Source organism: Leptonotus elevatus, chromosome 11 (assembly GCF_054856555.1).
Source record: "Leptonotus elevatus isolate MCC_2025b chromosome 11, RoL_Lele_1.0, whole genome shotgun sequence".
In the NCBI taxonomy this organism is placed as follows: domain Eukaryota; kingdom Metazoa; phylum Chordata; class Actinopteri; order Syngnathiformes; family Syngnathidae; genus Leptonotus; species Leptonotus elevatus.
In genome coordinates this window covers 21,071,424-21,099,385 of record NC_141249.1, presented here as the reverse complement: position 1 = coordinate 21,099,385, position 27,962 = coordinate 21,071,424, and the positions used below count along the sequence as shown (strand labels likewise).

General features: G+C 40.5%; 1 protein-coding gene across 2 annotated transcripts in view; it reads right to left on the bottom strand.

The window, feature by feature from the left end:
- tgfbr3 (transforming growth factor, beta receptor III) overlaps positions 1-27,962 on the bottom strand; it is a 44,738-nt gene that overhangs the window by 3,261 nt on the left and 13,515 nt on the right. Inside the window, exons 1-15 of one of the 2 annotated variants that reach the window (XM_086089837.1) lie at positions 27,873-27,925; positions 24,477-24,667; positions 14,789-14,926; positions 10,117-10,303; positions 9,395-9,557; positions 8,970-9,117; positions 8,685-8,874; positions 7,656-7,933; positions 7,420-7,575; positions 6,074-6,217; positions 5,465-5,653; positions 4,231-4,497; positions 3,864-3,990; positions 489-530; positions 274-384 (exon numbers count right to left, since the gene is read on the bottom strand). In XM_086089837.1, coding sequence (XP_085945963.1) covers positions 274-384; positions 489-530; positions 3,864-3,990; positions 4,231-4,497; positions 5,465-5,653; positions 6,074-6,217; positions 7,420-7,575; positions 7,656-7,933; positions 8,685-8,874; positions 8,970-9,117; positions 9,395-9,557; positions 10,117-10,303; positions 14,789-14,926; positions 24,477-24,605 — 2,269 coding nt within the window. In that variant the 5' untranslated portion in view covers positions 24,606-24,667; positions 27,873-27,925. Of the gene's footprint in view, positions 1-273; positions 385-488; positions 531-3,863; positions 3,991-4,230; positions 4,498-5,464; positions 5,654-6,073; positions 6,218-7,419; positions 7,576-7,655; positions 7,934-8,684; positions 8,875-8,969; positions 9,118-9,394; positions 9,558-10,116; positions 10,304-14,788; positions 14,927-24,476; positions 24,668-27,872; positions 27,926-27,962 lie in introns of those variants that run through there. The other variant, XM_086089836.1, reaches the window with a different exon arrangement.

The window sequence follows — 27,962 nt, the reverse complement described above, 5'->3', positions numbered from 1 at the left end:
CAAGGGTCCCGCAGGAAGAAGAAGATGTTGGCATGAAGAAGACGGATTGTGAGTTTTTTCCTGCGAGAGCCCACGCAACCCAACCGGAGGGAATTTCCACATGGAGAATATCCCTGACAACACTCAAAGGCAGGAAAGACGATCGGGCCCTCGCCGCCGCGCAACAGGAAGTAGCCGCAGTCCGTGTTATTGTGCGCCGCAGGATGTTTGGCCGCATTTTTGACACTCCTCACATTCCTTGCGCAAGCTTCTGTTTTCCTTAAAAGTGCTCACCTGTGTGCGAGTAGATGAACCAAAGCGCTCCAGTTAGTAGAGCGCCGATGGCGAAGGCGGCGAAGGCGATTCCCAATACCGTCGGCGTGTCTAGTAGGTGCGCCGCCGTGTCTGAAAAAAAAAAAGAAAAAAAAAAAGATGATCAATGATTTAGGCTTTTATCATCTTTTATGCATGCTCGTAAAATCGGCTACATGTTCCAGAAAATAACTTACTTTTATTGGTTGGATCATCTGGGGCTGCTTGTGGCGGTGCATCTGTGAAACAGAAATGATATAATGTTTAAATATATTTATGACTTTCTAAAATAAATACAACATATATATATCTAAAAATATAGCAATACACATAGAAAAACAATTAAAAGGTAGTAATATTTATAATATTATATATATACAAAAATATGTGAAGAAAATATTCATATAATAATACATTTGATAAATAAATACAAAAAAACTGATTTAGATAATTGTTTGTACAATGTAAGTTAAACTATGTAATTTTATGCATTTTAAAATGACAATAAAATACAGACACAAACAGGCATAAACACAGACAATTTTAAAAATAAACATTTAAAAAGTCTGTTATGCAGCGTGCTGATGAAGCTCTTCTTTTCTGTGGAATGTGCTGTCGGGGTCTTGAGCGATGAACCTCACCGGGTCGGCCATAATGTCGCCTGGCGCACGTCCAAGTTTCGCCCGAGTACAATGGCCTCTATTCTTCGACGATGTGTTTTTCATTAGGCCAGATAGATGATCGGTCATCACTGGAGGGCACCCTCGCTCGCATCAACAGACCCCCCTTCCCCCCCCCTCGGTGAACTTGCAATGCGAGCCTCAGAAATCAGAACCAGTGTTCAACGGTCTGCATCCAGTCAGTTGGGTATACAAAAACAGACATTTGTTTTGCTTTGGGGGATTTTATGTCAAGTCAACAAACTTTGCTGACATCGACCACAAGGAAGGGGGAACATTTAAGTTCAGCTAAGTTCATCTGAACCACCACTTGAAATGCCCAAATGGACCTTAAAATGGCCGCTTCAAATCAAAATGGCAGATTTCTTGTTTGGGTTAGTCCATTAGCAACAGAAATGCTTCCTAAATGTCATGCATCATAAGTGAAATAATAAAAATAATAAAAATACAAAAAAACATTGACTTGACAGGACAAATCTAAAATGGCCGATTGAAAGCAAAATGGAAGACTCCCTGTCACGGCTTCTTGAGACTTTTTGGTGGGTCTACTCATGACAGACATGCCTCCGAAATGTCATGCTTAGAAGTGAAACAGTTTGTTCCAGTCATCAAGTTGTTGTGAATATTCCTACATTCCCTAAAGGCACTGTATGTTCATGTGGGTGAGAGAGTGACTGGTGATTGGAGGAGAACCAGGAAGTGACGGTACACTGCCCCACAACATAAAGCCTGGCATAATGCGGCCTTTTTTCCAGCTAGCTTAGCAACATGCTCACCACCGCGTCTTCCCCAGGAATCGAACGCCGGCCCGTCCAACGTCAACACTGGCACCGGCGCTCCGAGACGGCGGAAAAAATAAAAATGTCGTAAATCCGCCAATGTCGGTACGCGACGTTCCTCCAGGATTCGGCTCACGCTACAAGACTTCCTTAATGGAAACCTTGACGACTAACACGTCGTATAATTTGAAATTTTCATAGTCTGCAACTGAGCAAGAATTATATTGATTTTTTGGCGTACGTCACACGTGGATACATCTCCATGCAATTTTAAACAACATTTCGAGAGTATTGTTTTCCAGCAAAGTACTGTAAAAGTAAGAAGCATTAGTAAAATGTGAAGAAGACAAAAGTAGAGTCATGCTGACGCCTCAACGGGGGATGTGCGCGTGGTACTAGTGACATCATCACATGGACGCTTCCAAAAGGTGACGGCCGATAATTCGGAGGGGGGTGAGCGAGATTATCCCCTGGTGGAGTAGGATGAGTGGCTAAATAAGGAGTGATCTTCTAGGACTAAGATCCACGCACACGCACACTCTCACACGCGCACACACTGGAGTGGGTTGGGGGTGGTTTGGTTTGTGGGGGGTGCAAGCCGAAGCTGCTAAGTGAAAACAACTGGAGCTTAGTGCTCGTATGACTCCTTTTTCCAGCTCTCCCTCATCGCGAGCCAGCAGCCAAAAGCTGGGCCTCCGCCACGCGCACGCACACACACGCGCTTGTGTACAAACGGTTGATGTAAACAGACAAGATGATGACACGTAATGAGGAGCAGATGTAAGGGAGGTGATGTTCACTGTTGTGTGACTTCATTTCTGACACACACACCACACTACACTACACACTAATTATCACACACACACACACACACACACACACACACACACACACATGCACACTGCACAACATTCACACTCACACGGGACATTTTTACTGCGTATGAGAGCACCGATATGCAATTAAACATACAATCATTGTACATAAGTCAGTTTCACTGACAAATGTATTCTGCCCTGTAATTAAAGGGCAATCAAATACTGTAGTAAAGTGCTTTAAATTACAATAAAACTGAGGAAAAAAAGGGTTTTTTTTTTTTTTACGTTAATTAATGCAAAGCAACCAAAAGTACAGTAAATGAAATTAGCGCGTGGTAAAAGTAGAGTAAAGCAAAGTAGTAAAGCAGAATAAAGTAGCGTTGCGTGAAGTAAAGCAATGGCAAGTAAAAGTAAAGCAGCGAGAAGTAAAAATATAGCAAAGCAAACTAAGAGTAAAGTAGCGTGAAGTAAGACAAAGAAGAGTAAAGTCAGGTAGAGTAAACAAGACAAGATTGGAGGAAATAGAAATAAAAGTAGCAAAATGAGATAACATAAAGTCAAAGTAAAGTAACTTGAAGCACAAAGCGAAGTAAAAGCAGAGTAAAACAAAGTAAAGAAAATGAATGCAGTGTAAAGTCAAAGTACACTAAAATAAAGTATATGCAAAGTAGGCAAGGAGTAAAGTAAAACTAAGTAAGACAAGTAGGTAGAGTAAATCAGACTAAAGTAAATGTAAAAGTAGTACACTAAAAATAGTACAGTAAAACAACAAAGTAAAAGTGGACAAAGGCAGAAAGTAAAATAAAAATACTGCAGTCAGACGAGAGTAACGTAAATGTTGAATAAAGCAAAGATGAATAAAAGTAGCATGAAGTAAAAGTGCTGTAATTAAGCCAAAAGTAAAGTAAAAGTACAGTGAAGCAGAATTAAAGTGTGCCAATATAATAAGTGTGAAACACATCAGATCAGAATAAAGTTAAAGTATCACAAAGGAAAGCAAAAATAAAGCTGCATAAAATCAAGCAAAAGTAAAGTAGTAGAGAACAAACAGTACTTTTACTTTATGCATAAAATCACTTGGCACAAGTTTAAAGTTGACCAAGTGAAATGTCTCAAAGGGGCTTCTGGTAAACTTTCCACGGGAAAGAAAGTTGAGTTTGGCAACTTTCGACATTTTGCACAGGAATACCTTTTGAAAAGATTCTTACTACTTCCTACTTTTTTCCACGAAGAACTTGAAAAACAAACAAACAAACAAACAAAGGCAGAAGCTGCAGCGTGGCTGGCGTTCTGACCTGTCATGTGGGGTGGGTGGTCCCCGTCCAGCAGGACGAGGGCTTTGCTGCTGGTCCTGGCGTTCATCATCATGTTGAGGATGTCTCCCCCTTGCAGGGAATCGCACGGCCTGCTCGCACCCACGCACTGACCGAACAAACAAACAACAACGTCACAACAGGTCAACAAAGTTGACAATCAAAAATTTCAATTTTCCTTGCTTCGAATTTCCAATTTTGGTGTTTTTGTTTTAAGCATTAAAATTGAGTGAAAATGGAAAAATAAAATGTGGGGGGGCCACAATGACACAGCGCAAATCTTGACAAAAATGAAGCAATACGTCAATACGACATTGAGCCAGTAACGGGCGTCAATCAAGGTGCATACCGGTGCAAGGTGAGGGTTGGCATCGTCGGCGCACGGCGCCATCGTGCAGTGCAGGAAGAGCCGCGACGCGTTCAAGTAGGACTTGAAGGTGAAGCTGAAGCTCTTCTTGTCCTTCTGCGCGTTTTGCCGGAAGCTCAGCGAGCCGTCGGTGGGACAAACGGTCTCGATGAGCGTGTATGACGACTCCTCTTTGGGGTTGGTGTCGGGCGAAACGAAACACGACAGGATGTTGAAGCCCACGTCCGCGTCCGATGTCGTCGACGTGACCTGAAAGACGAGAGACAACATCGGACGTTTGTCCATTCACTTATTGTCTTTCCAAAATGAACGAGGGGTTCCACGAGGTCAAATTGACTGTTAGCATTAAGGTGAGGGCGGGATCTAATAAGACAAAAGATATGCAAACTCCAACATAAGACAACATGAGTTGCACACAGGTGTGATCTAAAAATAGCTCGCCAGTGATTGGACACTGACTTAAAATAAATAAATAAAATAGATTGTGCATACTGTTTATTTTTTTATTAAATCCAATTATTTCAAAAAAGCTAATTTTAGAACTGTAATTTTGATACTGCAATATTTCCGCTCATGGTCACGGACTGCTTTGAAAATGGGTCAGCAACTTTCACCTTACTACATATTCAAATTCAAGGAAGTAGATTAAAAGGCCATTCAATTTTGTTAGTACACTAAATTGTCTCCTCATTTCCAATTTTAATATTCTCTATATTATCTAATATACCACCAAATAAAAAAGTCCACCAAAGTGTACATAGTGACCCAGCTAATTAATTCCACTTTCTCAAAGGTCAGCAAAGGCCCTGTTGAACTCCTAAAAAAAAAAAAAAGAAAAAAGCCCAAGAAACAAAAGCGGCCCTTTTGGCGCGAGTTGCACTTTGCGCGTCGAGGTCAGCTCTCAGCACGGTGCCACTTCTGACGGCCAAGAAGCTGGCGGCAAACACACAGAGCTCTTTTGTTGGCTCCCGCTGATAGCGTCATCAATCGGCGCTTCAAAGGCCAGTGCGTGCCACCTCCCTTGACCTTCTCCAAGTAAATATTTGCCGGGATACCGGGAGGGGAACTCATGAGCAGTGGTGGGAAGTAACAAAGTACAAATACTTAGTTACTGCACTTCTGAAGATGTTTCAGTTATCTTGCACATTTATGACATCACAATCCGGCCAAAATCAAGGGCGAAAGTTGTCCAACAAGAAAAGAGACGAGCACAAACCTCCACGAAAACCTTCTGGTTCTGCGAGACGGTGTTGAAGGCCTGGCGGGACGGCTGGTTGGAAGGCGGCGCGTCGTACAGGTCCATGCGGAACGAAATGTTCACCTGCCGAGCTGCACTCCTTCCTGGGATCTTCTTGGGCGGCGCTTCCGTGGTTTTCTTGCTTTCCTGCCGGTACGTGCAGTTGAACTGACAGGAGAGATTAAAAACAAGTTAAATAGCAAATTTGATTACATTCTTTAAGAACCTGATGGGAAATTTGGTGCATCATTATACATTTCGCCAGTAGGGGGTGCATGAATCGCTTGTTTGATACATAACTTGTTTTGAAGAGTTGGCAAACTTTGCTGCCACATGACGCCCATAAGCAATCAAGGAATTAGCAATTCAGCATAATCCATCTGTCTAGCAAATGTGGTTTTAATTTAGTTGTGATTGGACAAAATCTGTAGGAGGAGTTTGCCTTAGTGAAGGGCCCCGGGAAGAAAAATGGCAGACATACTGTGTCTCTTTTCTGAATACAGGACATTTACATGGCTTAAGAACAACAAGTAAACATAAATTGAGGACTTTAAAAGTGAAAGACTACATTTTGTTTGTTGTTATTACCGTTATGATTGACAGCTGATCTCTGGGTGGCATCCTTTCCAGGTCCGCGGCCTCCCTGGGGAAGAGAACCTCGCCGGATTCCTGGTCCTCGTACTCCAGGGGCCCGCCGCTCCCGTCCTTCAACTCGCTGTGACTTATCAGGACCTGACAAGGAAGAAAAAATAGATGCTAGTGTCCTTTACATTTTAATAATAGTTGTATTGTTGATGTAGCCTTCAATCAGTCAAAAAAAAAATTCTTCAGCCATTTTCTAACGCTTATCTGAGGTCATGTCAGTTCAAAAATGAACAATTAGCATCATACACGATACACAATGAAGAATCCACCAGTTTCCTGTCGCACTGAACGCCCCCAGAGAAGGTCATGAGGGATCCACTCAGTGACAATTCATCTTTTTTGGAGCAGAGTTCATAGTTTAACCCCCGCGCTATACAAAAGCAGCACTTGGACATGCGCCCAGGTTGTTAAAATTGCAGCGGACGGGCAGACAGACAGACGCGTAGACGTCAGGCAGGATGAGCAAACATCCTGGATGCTTTCCACCATAACGCAGATAACAGAGGTCTAACACCACAAACACGCCAAAGTTCATAACGTATCCCAAGAAGGGGTTCTTGGAAAAACAAAAATCCTTCAAAAGGGGAAGCTTTTCAAATAAAATTCTTTCTATATTGTTGAAAGATAACTCTTTTACAAAACTATATATATATATGTAAATATTTTTTCTTGGAAAAAAAAAATCCACAATGCCCCCCCCCCCTTCCTTAAATTATGTTTTTTTTCTTGAAGGATTACAATTAAAAAAACATTTTCATAAATATGTACATTTATTCTGAAGATGACCACATTTTATAATAAAAATCCAACAATTTTTATTTCCAAAAAATGAAACAAAAACTTTTTTTCATTGAATTAAAAAAATTATCAAAAGATTACTATAAAAAATCTAATGTTTTCACAACATGACTTTTCCTGGGAAAAAAAACTTTTGTTTAATTTTATTTTTTAAAATTAGTGAATTTATTCTGAAAAAAAAAAACTTTAAAAAAATATAAAATTATGATTTTATTCTCAAAAAATGTAAAGTCAAACATAACATCGAAAAAAAATGTTACTTTCAAAATTAAAATGTATTATTGAAACATTTTGCAAAATCTATTTTTGTTTCTTAAAAAAAATATATATATATATATACCCCGAAATTATATTGAATTGCATTTCAGAATATACAGTACAATATGGCAACAGTTTCATGAAATTACAACTTTGTTTTGCCCCAGAGGAAGTCACATGACTTCCTACTCGTAGAAAAATAAACAAACATAATTGCATGTTGATGGACTCACAGTGTTGATGTGAAGGGCGTTGGATGTTCCCTGCAGGGGGTAAACGGTAGTCTGGCAACCGTTGGGCGGCGTCTCCAGCGTGTAGTGGGTGGCGTTGACCGCTGCTTTGCATTGTGGGTCTTGAAGCGTCAGGTTGGCGTGCGCAAAGCCATTGGCCTAATTGCATGGCAACCACAATGACATTTTGCTATCATAAGCTGTACCTAATAAAAAAGCCGGTGACGTTCCGGACTCACTTGGAGGCTCTCCTTGCTGATGCTGACCACCATCTTGGCGTCATGGCACTGCACGACGAGCCCGACGCTGAGGACGGCCCGGTGCTCCTCGGGTTCCGTTTTCTCCCAGGGATGCTCGTCCAGCAGGGAGGGCGGTGGCAGGTGGGGCAGGCCCTCTGACATAGGCGGAAAGAACGGGAAGGGCAGGCCCGAGCGGCGTGGAGAGCCCCCGCCACGTCCGCCAGGATGCAGTATGGACAGCTCCGGGGGTAGCATGCTTTCCGCGTGGTCCGACACGTCTTGAAGAAGAAGAAGTACACTACATTTAAATGAACTCATATTCCATTAGTCAGTTTCAGCCTCTTGCTGCATGCTCCTTGCAAGTGATTTCAAAACAAACACAAAAAATATATATTTTTGTTATTGGAAAAAAAAGTTTTTTCCAAATAAGTTGCAATCTCATAAAAACAAGGACAGGATTTAGTTTTTTTGTAAAAACACTTTCTTTCATTTTTGTTGTTGTTGTTACAAAAATGTAGATCTCAATGTTGCAATAAATAATAAATAAAAATATTGCAATGGTGCGTCGATAAAATCCCATTTTTCAAGAAGAAACCTGAATTAATCAGAAAATAAGTCACTTGATTTTTTTTCCGGGGAAAGATGTTACAAGAAAATATAAATGCATATAAATGCATTGCAATAAGTTGTGACTTTTTTTAAAATTTTATTTTATTGTTGTTGTATTTTTAGGAAGAAGGTACTTAAGCAGGATTGTTATGGAAGAAGTTACAGTCCTTTTACAAAAAAAAGTTGTAATAAATTAATCCAAGAAAAAAGGTGAATCATAATTAAACACTTTAATATTTTACATACAACATACATACAACTACGATGTAACATATTTAATACTCAAAGTGCTACAAAACTCTAATGTCAATGTAATGTTCTATACAACTCTAACGTTCCATATTTACACATCTAATATCCTATACAACTCGAATGTATCATATTTAATGTTCTATAAAACTTGAATTCACAAATGGTTACCTTGCTGTTTGAGCCACACGTTGAAGTGGTTGGCCACAGGTGTGTTGGTGTAGGTGGTGACCGGGCCGTAGTGGTGCTCCTCAGCCCACTGGATCAGCGCCTGCGGCCCGGATGGTAAGTGCTGCTTGGGGGATTTGGACACTTGCATCAGCCTCTCCGTACCTGAACTTATGCTGACGCTGTCAGAAGCCTGCGTGGGGAAAAACATTTTTTTTTGTTTAATTCCAGGATTTTCTCCCCATTTAAATAAACTGAAGTGGCATTAATTCATCCCAATTTACTTACCACAATAGTGAGCTTGCCCGCCACTTTGTGGGACTTGATGACCCAGTTGACCGACTTGACACATTTGAGCAGCAGAACCACGTCACGGTGGAGCGGCGCGTCGTCCTCCAGCGGCCGCAGTTCCACTATCACCTCCACCTGGAACGCACTAGACAACCACAGGGAGCTTGATTAAAAAAAAAAAGAAGAAGAAGTGCTAACCACTCTAATGTAGCTTTTTACATAGTTTTTTCGCGCCTATACATCCATAGAGACCCTAATGTACCATATTTGCATTACAATGAATGTTTTTGCAATAGCAAGAACACATACATAGCAAATGTTCTATACAACCCTAATGGTGCATATAAACTGAATATTGAATGTGCATGCATCTCTAATATTTACATGCTGAATGTTCTATCCAACGTAAATGAAGTGCAGACCTGCTGGAGTTGGGCGCCTGTAGCTCTACGACGTGGACCTCCTGGTCGTGGTGGGCCGCGGAGAGGACGCAACCTTTGGAGGCTTGAGGCTCCACGTAGCCGCCGAGGTAGTTCAGGGACAGGAACTTGTTGTCGATCTTGCACGTGTCGGAGAAGAGAGGATCTGAAAAAAAAAAGAAAAGAAGATGGTGGTTAGTCCTTGTCGACGATCTGTGCGTCTCATTATGTCCATCTGTGTGTGTGAGGGTCTTCAGGGAACTTTTTTTTTCTTCCCCAGGTCAGAAGGAGCAAGGTTAGCATCTGGTCCATATTTACTTGTCTCCACTTTTTCTTCAGGTTGTCATCTGAGCTGGACTGCCCAAGCTTTGGTTTGACGTAAAGCGCTAAAAACAACAAACCTTGTTGTGTTTTCAGCATCAAAGAGCAGCTGAAGAGAGCATTAAGAGCTTGACTCCTCGATGCAGAAAGACGAACGCTTCCTTATTTGGCACGATTTTTGAAGTCCTAGATCATCTTTGAAGGACCTTTGGAAATGACAACTTCAAACCAAAATGGCTGACCTTTGACCTTTCAGGCATGGCTTCTTGCGACTTTTTTTGGGGGGGGGGGTCTACTTCTCTATCTATATCTAAGCGAACAACACACAAGCCTGCCACGGCCTTTAAAAAAAACGATCGTCGGGAAGCCTGCAGGCGTGTGTTGAGGAATGTTGGGAATTTCACCTTCTCCGACTTTGATGTAGATATCTTGAGTCATCCGGAGCTCGGAGAAGGAGGTGATGGCCCCGTACATCTTCTGGGCCCAGCTGAGGAGGTGTTCGTTGCCGTGGGGAAGCAGGAGCTCCTTTTGGACCTGACAGGAGAGGGAAAAGTTTCCTGGCTGGAAACGAACCTCAGAGCCCTGGGGTACCTGAAGGAGGAAGGAAAACACGGCGCGTTACAGGAAACACATACTTTTTCTAGTCAATATGAACACAGAGGTAGCTTTAAAAAAAACCTGTAAATACTCTTCAGATGCAATGTAAAAAAACACACAAAAAAAACAAGTAGTGGTCTCAGAAATTGAATATTCAGTCTGTGGTCTGCTGGATCGCGCTTCATTTCACAGAGATAAACATCGTTCATTTGTTCAAACATCGCTCTGCGAGCGGCCTGCTGCATCCTTTTCATCTCGGAGCTAGCCGGCGTCGCATTCCGAGACAGAAGCACGACGGGAATAAGACGTCTTCATCGGCGTACGTGATCACATCCCAAAACTCTTTTGACGTTTGCTGCATTCTACAAAGATTTTAAATTGTCTTTGATGTTTACAAGCTTTGATTGGATTTGTTTACACAAGACTATGTCAACACTCTTAGATGGTCTTTGATGTTTCCAAGACACTCATGTTAAGTACATCAAATGCTTCTTTGACGTTCATCAAAGACTGGAGTTCATACAAGATTGAAGTTGTCCTTGATGTTTACAAACTAGACATTCATCCAAGACACGTAGATTTGCATTTATGTTTGTCAAATTAAGATTCATCTTAATCTTTGACATTTATAAAAATTGAAGAAAAGACTAGTAATTTGTCTGATGTTTTCAAGATATGTATGCTCAGTTCAAAGATTCATACATTGTATTTGATGTTCATAAAAAAGAGATGACTCCATCTTAGATTGTCTTTGATGTTTCCGCAAAAAGTTGTAGATTGACTTTGACGTTTTGGAAATATGCAATTTTGTGTCATCCAAGACTCAAGCAGTCTTTGGCGTTTAAAAACAGATTAATCCAAAATCATAGATTGTCTGATGTTTAAAAAGGCAAATGTTCACAAAAAATACGTGTTGCAACCATGTAAGAATCCAGATTGCTTTTGATGTTTTCGAAAAAAGCTAGCATAGCTACTATCTGATGTTTGGGAGAATGTGAAATTGTCTTGTTTACAAAATGAGCTTCATCCGACACTTGTTTACAAAGTACGTACGTTTGGTTGTACTAACCCTGTCGTCTTGTAATGATTAAAAACACATCAGGTACAATGGAAATTCTAAATGTGCGTCTGGGGTGTCTGCGCTAAGCCATACGGAGTTTATCAGTTAATTTGCGGGAATAAGCCTGTAATTAGTTGGAATTAAATTGTGTGTATGTGTGTGTGTGTGGGGGGGGGGGGGTAGCCTGAACGCCAAATGAGCTGTAGGCTTTCCAACCTCAGGAATTTGACGCAGCGAAGCCAAGGAAGCACTTGAACACATTCCCTCCCTCACTCTCACCCAATGCGAGCCCAGCCGACGGGCCAATGGGACCCGGAATGCTGGGAAGCACGGCGGCGAACTTCCAGTTAGTTCCACTTGAGTAAGATTCATAAATGGCCTATACTGTACTACACAGCAGTATATTTATATAAGCAATAATCACTACAAATATTAAAAATGGCAGGACATTGTGAAAAGCGGTTAACACTCTTGCCTCACAAGAAGGTTCTGGGTTTGAACCTATGTTCATGTTTTCAAAATATTTAATGATGATTTTAAAGACTTTAACTAATTCACTCCCAGCCATTTTCACTGAAGCAATCCCATTCGCTTTTACTGGATTTTGCAAGGCCCAAAGAATATTATGTTCTATTGCCATAAAAACATGGAACCTCCCAAAAGAAAGATTAGAGTCTCTTCTTTCATCAGAAAAAAAGTTTATTTATATCGGTTTCTGTTTTGCAGCCATTAGCATTAAAATATAGCTAAGTTTCATGTATTGTGGGTAAATTAGCTTGTTTGCAGCATGGCCTAGTTGATCTCTTAAAATGTGCTGCCACCTGCTGGCCGTTTTTGTAATAACTACCATTGCTTTAACCGTTCTGCGCAGTTAAGGGGCTGCATCAAAGCCTTTTGTATGCTTTAGCATAAAATCAAATAAACAAAAAACACTTTTTTGTATACATTTCAATGTACACTATTTAGTGTTCAATGTGTTTTTACAAACATCAGACAATTTAGTGTCTTTCACAAAAACATTTACACCCGTTTACAAGCATCAATGACAATTTAGATTTTGACTTCTTCAATGAACCTGGCCAACCGGTTTGTAAACATGTTTATGCATCTTAGGTATTGTGTAAACATTTTTGAAGCACCGAACAAACATATTTGTAAACGTCAAAGACAACTTAAGTCTTTGATAAACCGTTTTGAAATAGTCTTTGAATGTAACAAAAACACTCAGTTATTCCACAGAAATGCCCCCAAAAAGAAAAGAATAGTTGGCAACTAAGAGTGTAAAAGTGGGACACGATGCAATGGCCGCAAAACGCTAACACGCTAATTGAATCCTACTGCAGACAGAAAACGAAGCCATGTGTTCCAGTATTAACTAATGCTGTCTCCAATAAAAACCTAAACATGCCTCTGTTGCATTGTTTCCATCATTACAGCGACGACAAATCCAAGCGCCGAACCAAACCAAACGTCTTGGCCGACAAACAATGGGCAACGCGAGCCAGCAGTGCAAGAATAAAAGAAATAGACAAGAGTTTATTCCATCAAGACTCGTAAAAAATATGAACCTCCTCCCGCCTAAATGCAACAAGACTCGACCGCAAAAGTCAACAAGGCCGGCGCGTCCCAAGAGAGAAACAATCGCTGGCCTCGTGTCAGCGCTCGCTGATTGACGGCCAGAGCCGGAGAGGACATGTTTTACAACAAAAGCCCCACTTTGGCCTGTTTTTCAGGAAGTGAAAAACGCGAAGAGAGTCGGCCAACAGCAACAGCGTCGGCCTGTGAAGCGTTTCCAAAGGCGGCCGAGCGAGCGGCCGCCGAACTGGACGATCAACGGCGACTCGTGGACATCCAGGAAAAAAGTCCCGGTCCAAAAACCGTCTCCTTTCCTGATCGCGTTGCTCCACGCGCTCACCGTCAAAACTCCTTAGTGACACCCCAAGGGTCTCTCTACTCATAAAGTGTGGGAATATGCTATGCTGCTAACATTCTGTGATAGCTAGCTCCATAAAAATAAAAATACAGAACCCCCACCTCCAAACATTAATGAATGGGAGATCGAGTAAAATAAATAAATAAATAAATAAGACTCATAGAAGAGCACATAAGTGTCAAGCTGTCTAATAGCGTGCATGTTTAAATGGTGTTAAAAATGCCCAAACGTATAATTTGTGTTTTTCGCATTTCCCCTGCAGACATCATTAAACGGTTAAATAATGAAATAGCGCTGCGGGCTGCGCTTGTGTGGGATTCTTTAAGGAAATGTCATAGCCTTGAGAAGCCTCAAGCATCTGGGATCCGTTCTTTCGTTTCACTGGCAAACATTTTACAATGTGTGAGTCACCATTTTTAGTGACCCATCAACATTCATTAGCATAATTTTGTTTTTTTTGCAAGAATCGCAAGCGTAACGGAGACGACGGTTAAAACGGCCTGTTGCGCCTCTCAAAGACGACCGTCAGCTGCGTTCCGTCCGTCGTCGCTGCCAATTCGGCGTTGACGCCTGATGATGGCCGGCTGGCAGCTCTCACAAAAATACACAGACACTCGTGATAAGCTTCTTTCTTTCTTTCTTTCAGCACAAATATAAAATAATTAATTTTTTTTATTTTTTTTATACAATGGAAAAAACTGTGGAACATTATACAACTGTGAATATTTAGGGAATTGATTTTTGCTATTTGAAATGTCAAATTTTTATAATAAACACATTTTTCAATTAAGGGTATTTACTAATTAAATATTTCATTTTATTTTTTTAAGATTTATGGGGAATATTTTTAATCTTTGTTTTAAATAATAACATACAATGGGACAAAATTATAGGAGTATTTTTAAATAGATTTTTTAAAATTTAAAATAATATTTTAAAAAAACATTGACATCCAATTATGTTGTTTATTTTTTCTCCATGAATAAATAAATAAATAAATTAATAAATATTATTTTAATAGTATATAAAAATATAAATGTTTTAACTACAATTGTAATTTTTTTATTGTAAAAATAAAAAATTAATCTGAATTGCAAAATGAATTAAACATTGTTTTATGTTGTGTTTTCTGTAAAGTGCTTTGTGACAGCTAAGGCTGTTTGAAAGCGCTATATAAATAAAGATGGCGACTTGACTTGACTTGCAGAGTAAAATAAATAAGTGTTATATGAAATCTGAGTGATTATACATTTTAATTGTTTTTCTTAAAACATTTCAGTGTAAATAGAATATTGAAAAACTCAAAATAGGATTCTTAAATCTTGTTGGGAGAAAACTGTAGGTTAGTTATGATATGCCTTTGCTTGTACAAAATTTTGAGTTGCTGTCTTGCTGCGATTGCACTAAAAACTGAAAAGTGAGGAAGACAATTCTGAAAAGACACAGGATAAGCCGAGTTCCCATTTTCGGGGGAAGCAAAACTCACGTGAAAGGTGCGCCTGACACCCAGGGCGAGGCCCTCGGTCTTCACCTTCCACACGAGTGCCTCCGCGGAGTTGAGGACCAGTACTAGAGGCTTCTGGTGGCGCAGCAGAGACTGGATGGGCTTCAGGTGCAGCTCCACCTACAGAACGCGACACACAAAATAGGCTCATCACGCATTGCTATTTGCATTGATTTGTGCTGATAAAGTGGGATTTGCTTTGTTTGCTTTTGTTTGGGCGAGTTTACCAGCATGTTCCCAGCACTGCGGCTTTCATGTTTTATTTTGTTTTTTTGATCCTCAAAGGCGTTTTTCACAGTCTGCTTGTAAGATGAGAAAAACAAAAGGCCATCATAACAAGTGGCTTTTACGTAACTTCTACTCCATGTGGTGGCCAGGATTTATTTTTGTCTGCTAATACTTAGACGACAATTGCCATTGTGACTATGACTACCCACTACTGCTGCTATTACTACTAACTCTACTACAACTTCTACTATTACTACTACAAGAGAAGTTGTCCACTCTGGAACAGAACTCCTACCCACGAGATCGCCACGCTGGTGCTAAAAGTTGTAATCTGAGCAACCGTTTCTCAGCTTTCAACCTCTTGTTTCCTCGTTTGTGTTCCCACGCTAATCAAATCAATCCAATTAGTGTGCGTAAATCACATAAATCGAGGCTGAAGGTTGCACATCATTCCCATCCGAAATAAAACAAAGCTCTTTGTTTGGCTTGCTCAAGACGCGGACTGTGAATCACATTGAAGTGAATCATTTCGAGAAAGCATTTCAACCAACATACTTTTTCTTTTTGACCGTCCATGTACGAAATATCCGACATTTGTTTTCATTTACTTCTCTGACAGGTACTTTGAGTCACGTGACCACAGAAAACGATGTAATCAAAGCCTAATTATAAGCACAAAAAGCCCCTCGAATAATCAGTAAAAGTTCCATTGAGGGAAAATAAACATCACAACTATCTTTAAAGCAAATGGAGACAGGCTCCAAACAAACAAGATAAGAGACTTGATGCTTTGTGTGTGTACATATTTTGAAGACTCTCTCCCTTACCCCCCTCCCTCCCTCCCCGACCTCCCTCCCTCTCTGTTTGCCCACTGCCGACGGTGGAAAAACCCTCTCATTGGTCCTCGGAGAGCACCGACAAAAGCAAACAACAAGCGTCAGATAGCATCGCCAAGCAAGAGAGAGCAGATGAAAAGTTTTTGGGGGCGCAGACAGAAAAAAGCAGAGATGCGAATCACCTGAATGACATCAACAAAAAAGCTGAGAGGAGCCATTGTGTGTTGCAAGTGGAGCTACAAACGACCGCAGAGTGCCAGGAGGAGGCCCACTTGATCGCATCACACACTAATGGCAGCTAACGCGCACAAAAACAAAAACTCTACCTTTTGTTGACGCCTGACAAGCACATACTGTATATGGGGCAGCTAACCAGTTAGCGTAGGGTCAGTCACTGGTCAAACTAGAGATGTGCGATGAATCGACATTCAATCACAATTTCAATTATTACACTCCACAATTACAAAATTGGCATAATTGTAAACAAAAGTAAAAGATTATTAATACTAATTTTGAGTTGTTTAAAAGTATATATTAGCACTTTTATTTTATTTTATTTTAAAACAACCAATTTATTAAAAATCTTGTTTGGTCCAAAAGAGAACCTTGCATAATTATAGTGTTTCAACAAAGTATATTTGTCTTAATATTTTTTACATTTAAACATGTCCAAAGAACAAATGATCGTCCTAATTGTGATTTCAATTAATACCAAATTAATCATGATTAATATTTTCTTCATAATCGAGCAGCCCTAGGTCAAACGTCACACGAAAAAAAAAAAGCACTGCTTTGGGCAGTAAGGATCAATGTCAAAGTCATTTGTTCTCAAAAAGTAACAGAATGTGGACGTTTGTTTACAAGTGACAAGTATTTGGCTGCTAACCAACTAGCCCAAGAAGCGAACAAAGCAGTCAAATATCACAAACAAGATTCAGACTCAAATGAGAGTCACGCTGAAAATGCAAATGCAAACGTCCCTTTTTCGCAAAAAGTTCTTACATGACAGCTGAGAGGCATAAACAGGACCTAGCAATGCTTTCATATGCTATACTTTTAATTATGTGAAGCACACTGACTGAGTTACCTTGTTTATGAAATGTGCTATTAAAAAAAGCTGCTTTGCGCCTTGCCAATCACAAAATCGTATAACCTCAAATCAAAATCCTTTGTTCACAAAACGTTGAACAGAAACTAAACATGGTCAACAGCTGGGGAGCATCTGCCATCGTTGCTATCATGAGATCCAAGTTCCCGCCCACAGAGGCTCCAGCCGCCTGATTGGTTGCATTGGCGTAAATGAGCGGGGGACTTTGAGGGTGCGTCCGGGGTCGCGTCTAGACCGATCGCGTTACGCAAATTGAAATTCCTCACGGGGGGGACGACGACAGCTGTGAGCCGGATAATCAGCTCGCTCCGTATCCCGCCAGTGGCGCTGGCATGTTGTGAACATAATTCACACCACTTTCGCACCTTGCAGAATTGCAAAGGCTGTAGTAGCCTCTTTCACACACGCATCGGGAAAAATGCGCTCACTTTTGTTCGTGACACACAAAAGGTAAAATTAATCATTTTGCGCTTCTTTATGTCAAACATCACAAAAAGTTGGATTCAAATGCTGCACAGCATCCACACAAGATGCAAATGGAAGTCATTTGTTAACAAAAAGTTGTGTACATGAAGCGCTCTAAGTTTTGTTTACACATTGCCAGTATTAGGCAACTAGCATGAAAAGCTAACACAATGCTAATCTACAGTACATCAATATTTGTGCTTCTTCTTGTCAAATTACAAAAAGATGTACTGCAGCTTCCACACAAGATCCAAATGAAAACCATTTGTTTACAAAAAGAATAAAATACCCACAAATAGACCTGTCTAAGTATAATAAGTCATCATCTACACAAAATAACGGGGCTTAACATTGCTGTGTCATTGGGCTAGAAAAACTTGGAGAAAAAAAACACAATACACATGACGCACTCAACATGTCAGATAACTAGTAAAGCTATGCGTCTTGTTGTCAAATTTCGAAAAAAAAAAACATACTTTGTGTTGCCAAGACAAAGTTTCCAATATAGCTCCATATACTGGTTCAAAGTCCTATCAAGGTAAAGCAAGGCACAACCGAACAAAACAAAACAATAACACAACTTAAAAAGCATTCTTTGTTTACAAGTGACAAGCATTGCAACTAACCAGTTAGCAGCCAGCCAACAAGAGTGATGTAAAACACTACCTTTTGTTTACAAGTGGACCTTAAACACACCACAGCAGTCACACGTGATCCAAATGAAAGTTCCTTGTTTACAAAAAGTTGGTCAATGAGAGGCCAAAAGGAATGGGTTACAAAAACAGGAAGTACAATCCTTATGTAGGAGTATATGAGATTTTCTGACTCCATTTGCAGTAAAAGTGTGATTCAAAAACAGGAATTTCACGACTTATTGTTGTGGTGACGGCGGCACACATGCTGCAGCAGACTGTAAACTGCCAGCGGGAAACTCCCTTTTCCCGCTATCGACAACTCTAATTGAGTGTCTGATGATGGAGGGGGGGGGGGGGGGGGGAAATCAAAACACACTTTAATTAGTCACCAGAGGACAACTAAAGGGAGGCGGAAAAAATAAGATGGGAGAAATGTCAAGCGGCTTTTGATCCATGAAGAGGAGATGCCACCCCCAAAATGTTTAGAATTGCTTCTGTTAATAGTTTCAAGCGAAAACATACCCCCAAAGTATGATCCCAAAACACTTCATTATCATTTCAAACTCAATTTTCAGCACAACCCTGGGAAATTAATGGATTAAAGATGATTTCGTTTGGGAATAAAAATGCGGAAGTGAAAGGATGCTAGCTTAGTGAAACCCACATATTCTTCACCTCATGGCTGATTATTAATACATTTTTTTTTATTTCATTTCATGCAAAACTGAATGTATTAATGAAATTTCAATTAATTTCAATAGAAAAAATTATCCATCTTTACTTGGGCATTTATCGTACCTTACGTTAGCAATTAGCTGTTAGCAGTGGACCTTTCCCTGTACCTAGCTACTTGTCCATAAAAATGGCGGCCAGAAGAAGCAGGGCGTTTTGGTGCCATCTTGTGGTTTCAGCAAATAGATTTTGTTATTTTCTTGAGAGAAACTCACAAACAGGTGAGTTCGCATATCGGAGAGGGTTCACTGTATTTAGTCTACCGCAAAAACACAACAACAAAATTGTCTACTGCAGCCGACTACCCGTCTTGTCTGTCGGGATCTTGGTTCTTTCCGGGTGGCTGAGGGTGCAAGAGGGCTGTTATCGCGACCCCGCCCACATTCTTGATGCTAACCTGCTGCCTGATGCTAATCAGCACGCTCAGCTGCAAATGCAAACAAACGTGTCAAATTGTACATGCTGTAGCCACAAACACCTTCAAATGGCTTTAAAATGTGGATACATCCAGATTCAAATCAGAGTCCTTTGCTCACAAAAAGCCACTGCAATGGAACCAAAACGGGACGTAGCTACCTATCAAAATAAAAGTTGGAATAGAACGCAGACTGATGCTTATATGAATCACAAAATAGCCAAATAGCCTTACCAAAACACATTATTATAGCGTTAAACATAACTGCTCACAACTGTTACCAAACAACCAAATAAATGTCATTTCACAAAAAACTACTGGCTGGGAGATCTGTCAAGCAAATGGCAATGAAGCAAATAACAAAACAACATTCTACCAAAATAAAAGTGACGATAGTGCTAAGTATGGATAGACAGAAACATCACATATCAATAGTCGATGGGACCTTTGGTCACAAAAAGCTGCACAGTAACGACACTCAGGAGTGTCATTAAGCCAAAATAACAAAAAGGAAAAAAAGGAAGCAAGGAGCAACCTACCAAAATAAAATGGGTAACGGTGCCTAACCTGAGCAATACTGATGTTTACATTCATAAGACTTTTTGATCACAAACAGCTTCTCAATATGATCGGCTGTGAGTCGTATCAAGCCGACTAAACAAAAAGAAAGGAATGAAATAGCAACCTACCAAAATAAAACAGAATAATCCTAAACATTGCTTAGCAGAATTGCTTAACACCAATCACTAAACTAGTCTAATCAAAGCCCCTATGTTCACAAAAGGCTCATGTCTGAGAGGCCTATCAAATCACTGCCATGAAACAAAAACTGGAAGTAGTAACCCACCAAAATAAAAGCTCATCAGACCCTACACAGATGCTCTCAACATTTACCAAGACCCAAATTCAAATCCACTGGCCATCATCTCCAACCAATGAGCCACTCAAAGCATCTAGACAAAAGTACTGTAAGTGGACACCACCACAGTTTCCTCAGGCCAATTTTGCCTCAAATTTAGTGAAATTTGAGATGTTTTATGAGCGTTTGAGTTGAATGGTAATTGGAGGAAACGGTCAAGTCCGGCTCAGCCCCAGCGGTGACCGGTCGGTGGCTTTAGCGGTCCTTCCCAATCTGGCACGCTCTCTCCTCAGACCCGGCCAAAACCAGCTTCTGTTACTTTGATCGCAGACAAATGTGAAAAACACTCGACGGGCACAGAAAATAGAAGAGATTTTATTCCAGCCAGTCACTGCTGCGGAGCCTATAAAAGGGATCAAAAATAGTCAATAAAAAGTCTGCAAACAAAAAGAACCTTTAGCGGTAGCGTTGCACAACTGTCTGGTCAACCGCCCACTCGCAGACAATGTATAAAAATAACAAAAAGGAATGTTTTTAGTCGTGAATGTGCTCAATCAATTCTTCGTGTGTAATTTTTGGAATGCAAAAAATGTTTGTTGACAAATTGTGGGTTACTTTAAAGGCCGTGTCAAGTAGGATGAGCTAACACAGCAGCTAAAGGATGCTATGAGCAAGATAAATACAATTTAGCCCTAATCGAGTTTTCAAAAATGTGAATATGAGGCTTAGTATAGTATATTATATAGTATAGTATATGGTGTAGCTAGAGTACTATAAACTGTAAGCACACTCAATTTGCTATTATGATCAAATTGGATTTTTCATCTTTTGGACTATGACGTGTTTTTGAGTACAGAAAGGATATCTTGTATAGAGGTCCAAAACTGCCAAAATTCAAAATAAATAAATGACTAAATAAACAAATAAATAAAAGACTGACTAAAAGTGAAAATAAAAACAGATATAAAAAATATAATTCAAAAATTTTATACAAATGTATTTATTCATATATATATATAATTTTAGAATTTTTATTTTCACTTTTAGTCATTTAGTTATTTATTTATTTCATCACCAAAGTGATTCATAATCACTTTTAGTCATTCTTTTATTTATTTATTTATTTAGTCATTTTGAATTTTGGCTGTTTTGGTCCATACTGCCAAGACGAAATATTCAAATGAGGGGGCGGTCCGAAGCGTGTCTTGGGTTGGACTCCGCGTTGCAAACTGCCTTTCAGGAAGTCTCGCTGGCTTGCATTGGAGGACTCCAGCAATGGACGACTATCTTGTATATATTATATATATTTTGTTGTTTTTATTTCCATTTATATTAATTTTTTGGATTAAATTTTCGAATTATATGTTTTTTATATCCGTTTTTATTTTCACTTTTAGTCATTTAATCATTTTGTCATTTATGTATTTGGAATTTTGGCAGTGTTGGTCATCCATAATCTTGCAGTCACATAACAAATGAAAAGACTGACAGGACTGGTTCAAATGCATTGCAACATGATGTCGTTTGTGGAGGTTGTGCGCAGGTCAGAGCGCAGTTAGCGCACGTCACCCCTCGTTGAACGCTGAGCACATTTCCAACGCGAGGCCGGTGTTGTTCTTGGGCCGTGGGGAGTGGAGCAGTAAATCCAGCAGCTGGGGTGTCGCCTCTCACCTAATGAGCGGCGCCGGGCCAGCTGCCAGTCACGTGCGTTTGGGTCGGTTCCAGCTGTGCGTTTTTCAACGTCAAGTCGACTGCCGCCGCGGAAAAACTATTGACGGCCGTCACGTCTTTGCTGAGAGGCCGCACACGTCGCAGCTGACGTTTGCATGTGTGGCGTGTGTTTGCAAATTCCCATCTGCATTCTGTCGCGCGCGCTGCGGTTTTTAGTGTTCCGGAGGCCCGGACGAGGTTTTTTCGTCGAACGGGCCAGGCCTCGGCCGCAAGCACCTCGAGGACATCTTGAAGCCGCCGCCAGACACCGCTTCCTCAGACGAATGGACGTAATCACCGAGTGAAGATGGATAGAGCTGAAGAGGCTGAAGTCAGCCACACGCTCAATGTCGCCTCCTCGAAAATGTCCTTCCTCTTTCGCTGCTCATTAGCCATGCAATTTTTGTTTTTATTTCACGTGCAAATACTACTAAATACAGGAGTACTTTGGTCATAACCAAGCTTTCAACTTGATTTACTTGTAGAATGAAACCAAATATATTCACAGTTGGGTTCAGTTTTTAGAATCTACCCTCCATTAAAAACCTCGCCATGTCAATTATGTCATGTCAATAATTTACCTAGCTAGTAATGCTATTGATGAGCCTCTTGTGAAGGTGGTTTGTTTGTTTTTGCTACATGATATAACTACTCAGTACTCAACTATTACAGTTGTCATGACTGTGTCCAAACTAGATGCGTAGTGTTGATGCTTTATGATCCTCTTTGTTTTAAGTGCTTTGCTGGCAACTTGTGGCATCTGTATGTAATTATAAACACCTTAAAAACTGGGGGAATTACATTTTTGTTCCATCTTGTTCGTTTCCTGTGTGTCTCCTTATGAGGTAACACTTGTTCATTACATTACTTCCGGCAGTGCATTAAGGAAGTACTCTTGTCGTGAGTAATATCACCTACGTATATCTGTGGTTCAATGTGTAACTTCACGGAACTTCTTCCGTTTTTAATTGCGTTTGCCATGCGCTTTTTTTTTCTGGCCACTGGATTATTTGTTTAATCTTAATTATTGATTTTTTTAAATTAATTTTATTGTGTGCTCTATGCAAAATGAGTTTTCTGAGCAAATTGAAAAACAAATGCCATTAATATCATTCAATTTTAAGGAAATTTGCTGTAGTTTGTAATAAAAAAAAAAAGATCTGTCATTGTTTTTTGGTAAATTTTATGTATCATAAGTACTAATGTATTGACACTTGGTATCGGTATTGGTGAGTACTGATGATTTGAGTATCAGTCTAAAAAAAAAGTGGTAGTGAACATCCCTACTAAAAATAATGAGTGAATTCAAATGTTGGTAGCATAAGTTTAAATGACGAAGCATACAACTTAAAAGTTAAATACAGCTGAACTGTTCTACTTAAATAATTTAAGCATTGAGAGCCCGGATTGACGATGGAAAGTAACTTTTCCAATAGGCTCGCTTCAACATGCAGCTGGACGCTCGTTTTTGGAATTCTTATCCAAGGACCTGAATGTTGTATGGATTTCTTTGGGGATAGGAGGAGCTTTTTCACCGATTGCTATTCTCTTGTTGGGCTGGTGGATTCCCGAGGTCTCCCAGAATGTTGCTTTTGGACGTTTTGAACAGTTCCATCTGCTTTAAACTTACCTCGAGATCATAAGTGTGCGAGGGTCAGCCGACTATCATTTGCTGGGGATTGTACGGTTCAGTCTAGTTTTGCTGCATGGCTTACGGCATGCCAAAAGAAACCAGAGGGGAAGAGACCAATTACTGTTCTTGATTCCGCCAAAATCGGACACCTCTCTGGAACGCAGAACTAAGGAGGCGCCTGGCAAACTTTGTGACATTCCCGCTCGAGTCCATTACCTTCTCTGTTACCTTCACATGCCAGTTTTTATATTTACATTGGTGGATCACGTTTCACGTGATAATCACACTGTCAGCCCATCAACTCATCAATCTGACACAACTCTAGACTGGTAGACACGACAGTTTGGATTGCGGACCCCACACAAGCTGCTAACTCTACCACCTGTTAGTCTTTTGTTAGCATATTGTTGAAAACAAAGAAAAACAGTTGGTAACACATAGCAGAATTTCGAGAACAGAAAGGATCTCATCGCGAGGCAAAAATATGATATGGTAGGTTAGCTTCCACTGCTAGTCATTTAGTAGCTAAATGCCGACTGGCAGATTGCTAACGATCTTCGATCATGACTGTAATCGGGTAAAATTTCAAATGAGCGTTGAGCAAATGCTGCCATGCTAAGATTTAGTATAGCCTACTACCAAAAAGTTATGCTGCTGTGTTAGCATTCCAGGCTAGCTGGTTGATCGCATGCTAACATTTGCTAGGCTATCACCTATCCAAATAACATACTACATCTCTCCATGTCGTTGGGGACCTTTTGAAAAACTATATATTTTCAAACATGATAAGATGCTAACATGCTAATAGTTGGTATACTAAGCTGAAGCAAAACAGCAACCTTAATCTTTGTTGAAGTAGAAAATGAGAGTATTATATGTATGTATGTTAACATGCTAGTATTGCATGCATGCATTTACTTGGTTTTGTAGCATGTGATTAAAAATGGAACTGACAACTTTACAACTGGTAGCCGCGAAAAAAAAGTAAAAAGAAAGAAAAAAAAAGCGACCACATAACACACATCCCAAAGAATACGTAATCTGCTGACCTCTGCGGCGGCACTTCCGGGTCTGTGGACGGGTGCGGCGCCTCGCATGTTCACCACGTGGACTTCTTGGGGGAGGCTGCCCGTCCCGCGGCTGGCGCAGCCCGACAGGGCCGTGAAGCTCTTACTCATGGCCTGCACGGGGTGGCCCAAGCCAACTGGCAGCAACTCGCACGGGCTGCGAAAAAACGGGCCTGCGATGGGGGAAAACAAACAAATTAAGTTTACAGCAAGCAGCGTTGTAAATGAAGCAAATAGTGTGGTCAAGTGAAAAAACACAATAATAAGCCAGGCATATTTTCTCTTCCAAACAATGTAGCGTCACCCAGTCTGACCATTTCAGTTGCAATAAACACACACATTGCCAATCACGCTCGCCAACTTGCTTTATTTGGTCATATTTTCCCTTGAGGCGAGCCAGACGTTCTCAACATCGCACCTGAGCTTTGAGCACCACCTGTTACCTTGGAGACCCGACAAGCACCGCGGAATGAGTTCACACACAAATGGAAAAAGGAAAATGTAGGGAACAAAATAAAATTCATAAACAAGTGATAAATAAGGGTGGAAAAAAAGCCCCAAATGTACATATGGCCATTTTTAGCCAATCAAGTCAGTCTCTGGAAAAAGCACAACGATAAAAAGTGAAAACACTCAAATATATATTGTTTATACATATAAAGTGAACTTAATCCACACCATCCAATCAAATCTAACTTACATAGGTTGATCAATGTTAAAACAATAGAAGAATAAACTTCAAAATGATTACACACATGCACTACTGCAAGACACAATCCAAATAAGAAATGCAATTATTTACGTAATCAGTGCAGCATGTGAGGCGGGAGTCACAATAACTCATGTTGACTCTTGCATGACATGACGCTTTCCTCCTGTTTGGCCGCAAAGGTGCCTCAGCGTCTCTACGTGACCCACTTAGACGCATACAAAACATCAAGTTGGACGCTGGGAAGCACAGAAATGCAATGTTGAGGTTTTTGAGGGAGGCAACAAACAAATGTTTCCTTTCGAGAAGGTCTGTGGTCGGGTGGGGGACATGGTTGATTTTATATATATATATAATTTTTTTTTTGTGGGGGGGATTTTCGCTTGCCTTACCAAAAACACGCCAAGGTTGCAACATTTGGAAATGATTTGAGGCTAGCTTTCAATGTTAAATTCTCCCAGCGTGAGCCAGCATGTACACTCACTGGCTTTTTTTTTTAACCCCTCCTTATCCTCCCTTTATTGTTTTCTCTTTCCGTGCCGTCAACTATTATTCTTCTATTATTACGCCGAGTTCAATGCTGGGGGAGTATATTTGTGTCAAAACTCTCAACTCGATCAACTGCTATGCTAATGCAAATTTGGAATATTCCATGATTTTTAAGATCAATGAAAAATACTTTTAAAAAGTCCAAAGATAAGCTAAATGCTAACTTATTTCAAAAAACCCGGGGAAAATCCACGGCCACATCCATCAATCTATCAATTTTCGGGGGGTGCTGGAGCCTATCCCAGCTGGCTTCGGCAGTAGGCGGGGTACACCCTGAACTGCTTGCCAGCCAATCGCAGTAAAGACCACATCCTCTTTGAGAAAAAAAAAATCCAGGTTGATATATAACAAACACGCCACAGACAGGAAGTTTCAGACAAACAAACAAACAAACAAACCCAACAACCCACACAACCCTTCACACCAAAACCTCCTTGGGGGAGGTAATTAAAGGTCAAGGCGTCAAGATGACACTTCGGGGCTGAAAGTAAAACGTTTGGAGGAAGCAGACAGACATTCATTTGTCAACTTTCAGTCTTTGTCAGTGTGCTGGCACTTTTTTTTTCATACTTAAAAAAAAAATCCTTATTACTTTCCATTAATAACATTCATTGTTTGTTATTTTTTTGTTATGTCCTGCCAAGACCTGAGTATGCCAACTTGATCTTAGCATAAAAATAGCAGCACAGTGGTAGCAGAATGTTAGTTACATCTTCCTTGAAGCATTGTACGAGTCATAATATTTTAACATGATCAATCTGGGAAGTACATTGCTTTTATTCATTTTTCATGTTCTCAGCTCAGCTGAGCACTTAATTTGGTTGTTGAAGAATGAAAAGCTCCCTCGTATGTGAAATTTAACAAGTTAAACTGAAAGTCGACTTCAAGTATTTGCACTCTCCGCAGCACACACAGACTCCAAAAGCAGCATTATTAGGATTATTATGTCTAGCAAAATATGATAATGATATCCTTTTGTTGTTGTACATTCAGGATCAAGTGTTTGTTCGGCCATGATCACAGGAAGTGGCTGCTGGAGATCCTAATTAGGGCACATAGCGCACTTCAATAGCCCGTGGTGGGGTGTTTAGAAGGCCTGCTCAAGGGCTGCTCTATCAGCATAACCATAAAAAAAAATCTGTATTTAATAAGTGTATTTTAAGGGACCCAACAATACTTAAAAATAATTTATGGGGTAACAAAAAGATTAAAGTAGTAGAAAAGTCATAGTAGCATAGCACTAAGGTTGTCATGGTAGCATAGTGGCAGCACAGTGATTGCATAGTGGGTCAAATAGTAAAAGTTCATAGCTAGATAAAAGTAAAAATGTTTGGGGTGTACTGATGATATTTTTCTGACTCGGTCACAAATACGAGCTAAGTGACAAGCGCGAGGACTTAGGAGGGACTCCAAACACTGCTTCCTACAGGGTGGCGCCCGGCCAAGATTTGGAAACAGGAAGTGATGTCAGCTGGTGTGTGCCAGTTTGGGACGAGCCAGATATTCCCACAAAGCCATTTCCCAAGATAAACAAACACACACGCACGCACGCGCACACGTACACGCGCGCACAAAAGACTCCACTCCCACTCCCTCTGTGCATGCAAAAACTTGCCTTGAACCCGGAGTCCTGATTGTGTTGCTTCAATATTACCCAAGTGTAGAATAGTGCGATAGAGATGGTAACATAATAGTGTCATAGTGATAAGTACAGTCAAAGCATTAAAACTTGTAAAGTACAGTATATCATATCTGCGTAGTACCAGTATCTGCCTAAACTTTAGGATTTAAGTTTTTTTTCATGAATGAAAAGAATGTTTACTAGTAGTGGACGTTAAGGCCCAAAAGCACAGGTCCAAATCCGTAATAAGGCCACTTTAATTACAGTGGATATGAATTATTATTGTAAACATCAATAGATCTCCTCCCTGTTTCCCGCTAAGGATTAAAATGATCCTCTGGCCTCCTTTTCTGCTGCACGGCGGGGCACCGTTCCCACGCAAAATGCAACATCTCCTGTCCACTTTCCTGCCACAGGGGGGCCATTTAAAAAAAAAAAGAAGTATTTTCTTAACCACCACACAATCACCAGCGAATCTCGCTAGCCCCTGCCCACTCACCCTTGAACCCCAAGCCGCTACTCCAGGAAGCCAGCAAAGCCTTTTATAAGGGGGTAAAAGGAGGTTCACGTCGCAGAGAGGATTTATCTT